Source organism: Nestor notabilis, unplaced genomic scaffold, assembly GCF_000696875.1.
Source record: "Nestor notabilis isolate BGI_N333 unplaced genomic scaffold, ASM69687v1 scaffold3874, whole genome shotgun sequence".
NCBI lineage: Eukaryota > Metazoa > Chordata > Aves > Psittaciformes > Psittacidae > Nestor > Nestor notabilis.
In genome coordinates this window covers 9868-15026 of record NW_009925039.1, presented here as the reverse complement: position 1 = coordinate 15026, position 5159 = coordinate 9868, and the positions used below count along the sequence as shown (strand labels likewise).

The 5159-nt window shown below is 49.6% G+C and overlaps 1 protein-coding gene across 1 annotated transcript in view; it reads right to left on the bottom strand.

Moving 5' to 3' along the window:
- The window catches only part of LOC104404432 (syntaxin-binding protein 4-like), a gene marked incomplete at its 5' end in the record, with an annotated part of 27933 nt that extends 23245 nt beyond the window's left edge, over positions 1-4688 (bottom strand). Inside the window, one exon of the mRNA XM_010012861.1 lies at positions 4615-4688. Within this exon, the coding sequence (XP_010011163.1) occupies positions 4615-4688 (74 nt within the window). The remainder of the gene's footprint in view (positions 1-4614) is intronic.
- Between the last annotated feature and the right edge of the window lie 471 nt (positions 4689-5159).

Genomic DNA, 5159 nt, shown 5'->3' with positions numbered 1-5159 from the left:
CTTCAATACAGCTGTGAGAACATCCCTGCTGCAAGCTTGCCTGCCTGCCAGGCTCCAGCAGCATCTCCACCACAGCCTTTGAAGCTGCCATCGACAGCAGAGCTGGACATCAGGAGGAACCACCTCTTATCAGTGTCTGGATGCTGAAGGAGCAGCCCAGAGGCAGGAGCCAGGGTGCAGGGTACATCTTTATCATGGCTCTGAAACCCAAGCGTGGTTTGAGTGCCCCGTAGCACCTTGGCAAAGGGCTCATGCTCCACACAGCCACTTCTCCAGCAACAGGACCTGTCTCTGCTGGCATGCGTAAGCTGGCTGGCAGGAAAAGGCCCAAGAGACTTGTTTGTCCAGGGCTCATTAAGTCCTGCTTCGAAGATCCAGGCCATGAACAGAAGGATTAAAAAGCCTGGCTTTAATTAACAAATCTCTCCTGAGAGCCGCTGGTTGAGCATTTTGCTGCTCTGGGCGGGAGGGCACGCCGAGGACAGGCAGCACCACAGAGACAGGCACTGCCAGAGCCAAGCAGCTTCATCCTCTGCTGCTGCCGGGGGTGATGAGCTGCTCCAAGCCTTGGTGAGGTCCTGGGATGCACAAAGTGACCCCATGCAAGAAAGACAATCCTTCAGGGGAGCAGAGCACAGCTTCTTCCCCAGAACACAAGAGTCCTTTCCAAAACAATCAGGAGGGAAGAAGAGTGGACCCTGGATCAGGATTACTCGGAACTATGGAACTATTTCCATCTCTAGCTCCCCTCCTCCTGCTCTAAGGACCCGCACAGTTTTCAGCTATGTCTAGGGACAGACCCTGTCTTTCAAGTCACTTTTACATTAAAACTGTGATTATAACCAGATCATTACAATTGTTCATTTCATTCCTGTATGCACCAATCACTGCTTCTCCCAAGAACAAAAACCCAGCCCTTCTGAGCGCTGGAGTTTGTTTCCTGGTCTTCATGTATTAACTCTACAGCACTCAGGTCCCTGTGAGGAGCTGTTTTATTGACAGCACTCCGAACACACAGGAGAAGACCTCAGGAACAGGCACCAGTGTTGTTCTCCATTGCAATTTGGGACAGGTTGCCCAGAGAAGCTGTGGCTGCCCCATCCCTGGCAGTGTTCAAGGCCACTGGTCTAGGGGAAGGTGTCCCTTCCCATGCCAGGGGGTTGGAACTGGATGAGCTTTAAAGGTTCCTCCAACCCAAACCAGTCAATGATTCTATGAGTTTAAAAGAAATTCAATGAAATTGGAAATACTGCCCAAAAGAGGTATCTCCAAGTGGCACAAGTAATGCCAAAGCATGGGACCAAAGCAGGGAAGAGATGCTGCAGCCACATATCCTGTTGATAAGGTAAGACCTGTCTCATCACCGAGGATGCTCAGCTGGAAGAGTGTGGTGGCTGCTGGTGGGCTTTGCTGGTAGAGAGACCCTAGGGAGCAGTCTCACATTTGGGATGCTTTTGGAAAACCCCTAGCATGGGGGGTCCTGCAGAAGCAAAGCCCTGTCAGTTCTCCTGGACAGGGAGGACACTGGAAGTCCACCTTAAGTCAAGGTCAATAAGTCATTCTACATCTTTCATCACACAGGAACATGAATTAATTAGGAATGGTAAAACACATTAGACAAATTATGTGAAAATCTGCATCTCAGGAGAGGCTCAGCTGCAGCATCACCCGGCAGCACAACGAGACCTGCTTGCGACAGGCTCCTCCGCTGAGGTATCAACTCAATAATGACTCATTTCCCTTTTGTGTCCACAAATCAATTGTAATAATGCCTTAATATAGCTGAAGTATCTACAAATCCTCCTTTATCCCCAACAATGTCAGGAGAAAATCCGATCTTGTTATTAAAATCGGTGATTACTCACAGTATTGCTCCCAGACACACTCCAACTTTGACAGGGGGGAGGAAAAACACCCTGACTCTTAACCCAAATAAAAACCACCCGGGTGCTGCCAGGCCTTGCCCACACCATCCTCCCAGCCATGGAGGCACTGTGGATGACAGCTGTACCCCCAAGAGTACTGGTGAGTCCCCACCACAGTGGGAAGCAGAAGGAGGAAGAAAAGAAAGAAAAGGAAGGGCTCACCCCTGCCAGGGCTCAGATCAAGCCACGGGACAGCCCTGGACTGTTTGCAACAAACCAGAACTGTCAAAGATTACGGTGTCGGAATTCCCAGGAGTCTTTGTATTTTATAAGCTTATAAAAAGTATTTGATTGGAGTATTTTATACTTCAATCAAATTTCTATTTGGGACTCAGTGTAGGTAAATAACAGCTCTTTAATTATCACAGTCCTGGTATAATGCTTATTAAGTCATACTTAGGGCCAGATAATCTAGCCTATTTTGGATCCCTCTATTTAATCTTTCCTTTCTGGCAAAGGTCCTGGTGCTGATGTCCACATCCCCAGTATTTTCTGGTTTGCAGAACAAATATTTAGGGGGGAACTCCAGGTGGGAATACAGGTTAGAGTGCCTGAGATGGCATTTTCTTTAGATTATTAGTGATCCTATAAACTCCCTCAAGACTGTCGAGCTTCTCTGGTGCATCTAATCCCGCTCCTACTAATGCCATTGTCGCAGTTCTCAACTTCTCAGGCTGTAATCTCACCTGCTCCTCGTTCCCTATACCACAGGTCAAGGGGTGTCCTGGCTAAGCCAGTTGTTTGGCCCAACTGTAATCATCTCCGGCACATCCTGACCCCTCCCCCCCCGGCTGCCGTTCCGCGCTCCCGGCGGCTAGCACAGACCTAAGCCAGCAATGTTCAATTACATTTCCCTTAATCCCCCTGTTGATCTTGCAGCCCCAGCCAGCTTTTTCTGTCTGGAGGAAGGGACAGATTGGAGGTGAATCACTCGCTGCCCTGTCCTAAGAAGATGAAGGTCAAGATAATGGGATCTCGGTGTTTCTGAGAAATGCTTCTTAATCAGCACTTCCCTTTGATGGCTATTCTTTAATTCAAAGTTCAGGTTTTAGGAGCTGCCCAGGTAACCCCTTTGAACTTCTGCTGAGGTTCACATGTGGGTTGCCACCTAAAGCCACAGAGCAACAGACCCGGGGCCAAACGCTGACCTGCCAAGCTGGCACTGAGCAGGCTAAAGAGACTGCTGGAATAACACCCACATCCGAACATAAGAAACTCATGGAGGTGCCTTTTTTCCCCAGAAAACCATTTTCTGAGCAGCTACACCTATGGCGGATGTGGGCCTCCTGTAAGCACCACTTGGTCCTCAGCAGAGAGGGATGATTTCTGGAGGACAATCATTTATCTCAGGTATTTCAAGAGGATGAAGAAAGCTGATGATGGCATTAAAAAACTCCACATCGCTATACTTTCCTGCAGCACATCCCAAGACCCTGTAGAGGGTCTGCAAGACCCTTACACACAGACTGGGAGAAAGGAAGAGTATTTGGACCCAGCAAAGTGGCTCACAGCAGGCTGCAACATCTATGTGCTTCTTCCAGAGGTTAGTGCCAGCCCAGTCAGGCTTTTCTGGGTCTCCTCCTTCAATGAGCTAATCTAACCCAAAATCTAAAATCCCATCAACTCAACCAACTCAACTCCATCAACTCGGAGATTAAAATATCGTATTTCTCTGAGCTCCCATGAACCTCATAAACAGAAGACGGGGGGAAGGGTCAGAAAAGCTGCTACATGCAGAAAGCCCCGTTACCCAAGAGCTGGGAACAGCCAGTAACGAGTCTATAATTAACCTCAGGTCTCAGGAAACCTGAACTTGTTTCTCTGGTGAGTTTGACTTCCCGGGGGGGTCCTCAATGGCCATCCAGGGACCTCACCAAGAGGCCCACAACTGCTCTCTGGGATGACAGGCTGTGTTCACAATTAAAACTCATGGTGGAGGCTGTGAGGTGGCCCCCCAGAAATCCTAATGCAGCATCAGAGCTTTTTATCAAGTCCATGGAAGGGCAGCAGCATTTATGCTGCTGGATACACAGAGATGAGAGGTTATGCTGGATCCTTTTGGGCTGAGTTTCATGAACCAGTGACTTGTTCTCACGTTCTTACGGATATGACCTTCTCTCTTCCCTTCTCTCCCATGCTTTGATGTTCAGAGCTCCATGGAAGGACATCTGACTCGTTCAGTGCTCATACCCTCACCCGTGGGCCAAGCTTTCCCAAACCAGCTCACACAGCCCTGTCCCCAAGGAAAGCTGCAACGCCCTGCATCATCCATTGGGGTGGCTTCCCAGCAAGACCTGCAGCAGGGCAGGGGCAGGCAGCTGGGAAGGGCTTGGTTTTGTATTTACTTTTTATTATTAGTTTAATTGTAAATTTTAATGTAATAAATTCAGAACGTTCTGGCAAGCCTCCCCCCATCCTGCTCAGGGGAAGGGCTCTGGCCCCAGGCTCCTGCATGGCTCCTCAGCACTGCAGCTGCTCACCATCCACAGGGAATTAGTTAGGATGTGACCTTATTTTAACCTCCCAGCTGCAAAAGGTGCCAGCGGCTGCTTGGCAGAGGCAGGCACAAGGACCAATATTGCTGTGAGAGCTCAGACTTCACAAAGGGATGCACATCATGACAAGAGATACTGGGGATAGAGGGATGCTTGAGCTGCCCCAGCCCCCCCTGGTGCCCCTCACAACTCACCCAGCCCATTTGCGCAGTCGTAGAAATCAAAGTAGTGTGCGGTTCGATCCATCCCATATGGTCCCATGAGTGTCCTGGGAGAGAGAAGAGAAGCATCTTTCTTTCACAGGCTAAACCAAACAGATTCCCAGGTGCCCAACCAACATCCACACAAGCACATCCTTCCCACCACCCGAGACATTGCCCATGGAACGATGTAGACACACAGGTTCAGGGACATGGTGCCACATATTAAGCCCACAGTGACAAAAATCAACCCCTTCCCACCCACCCCTGAAGTTTCTACAGATAAATGAGAGAATATGTGCATGGCTGGACATCATCCTCCCCACCCAGCAAATCTGATGGACCTGTCTGTGATTCATTACCCCAGATTAACGGGACTGGACAGCTGTCCAGCTCCCAGGAAATGAGATCAGAGCTCGGACCAATGTTCCAGGAATAAACCAGTTTCACAAATACAGACAGCCTGTAATGAAGACGGCGAGGCATGATCCATGGGCAGTCTCCATCCCCGTGGCAGGGGGGTTGGAAAAGGGGGATAC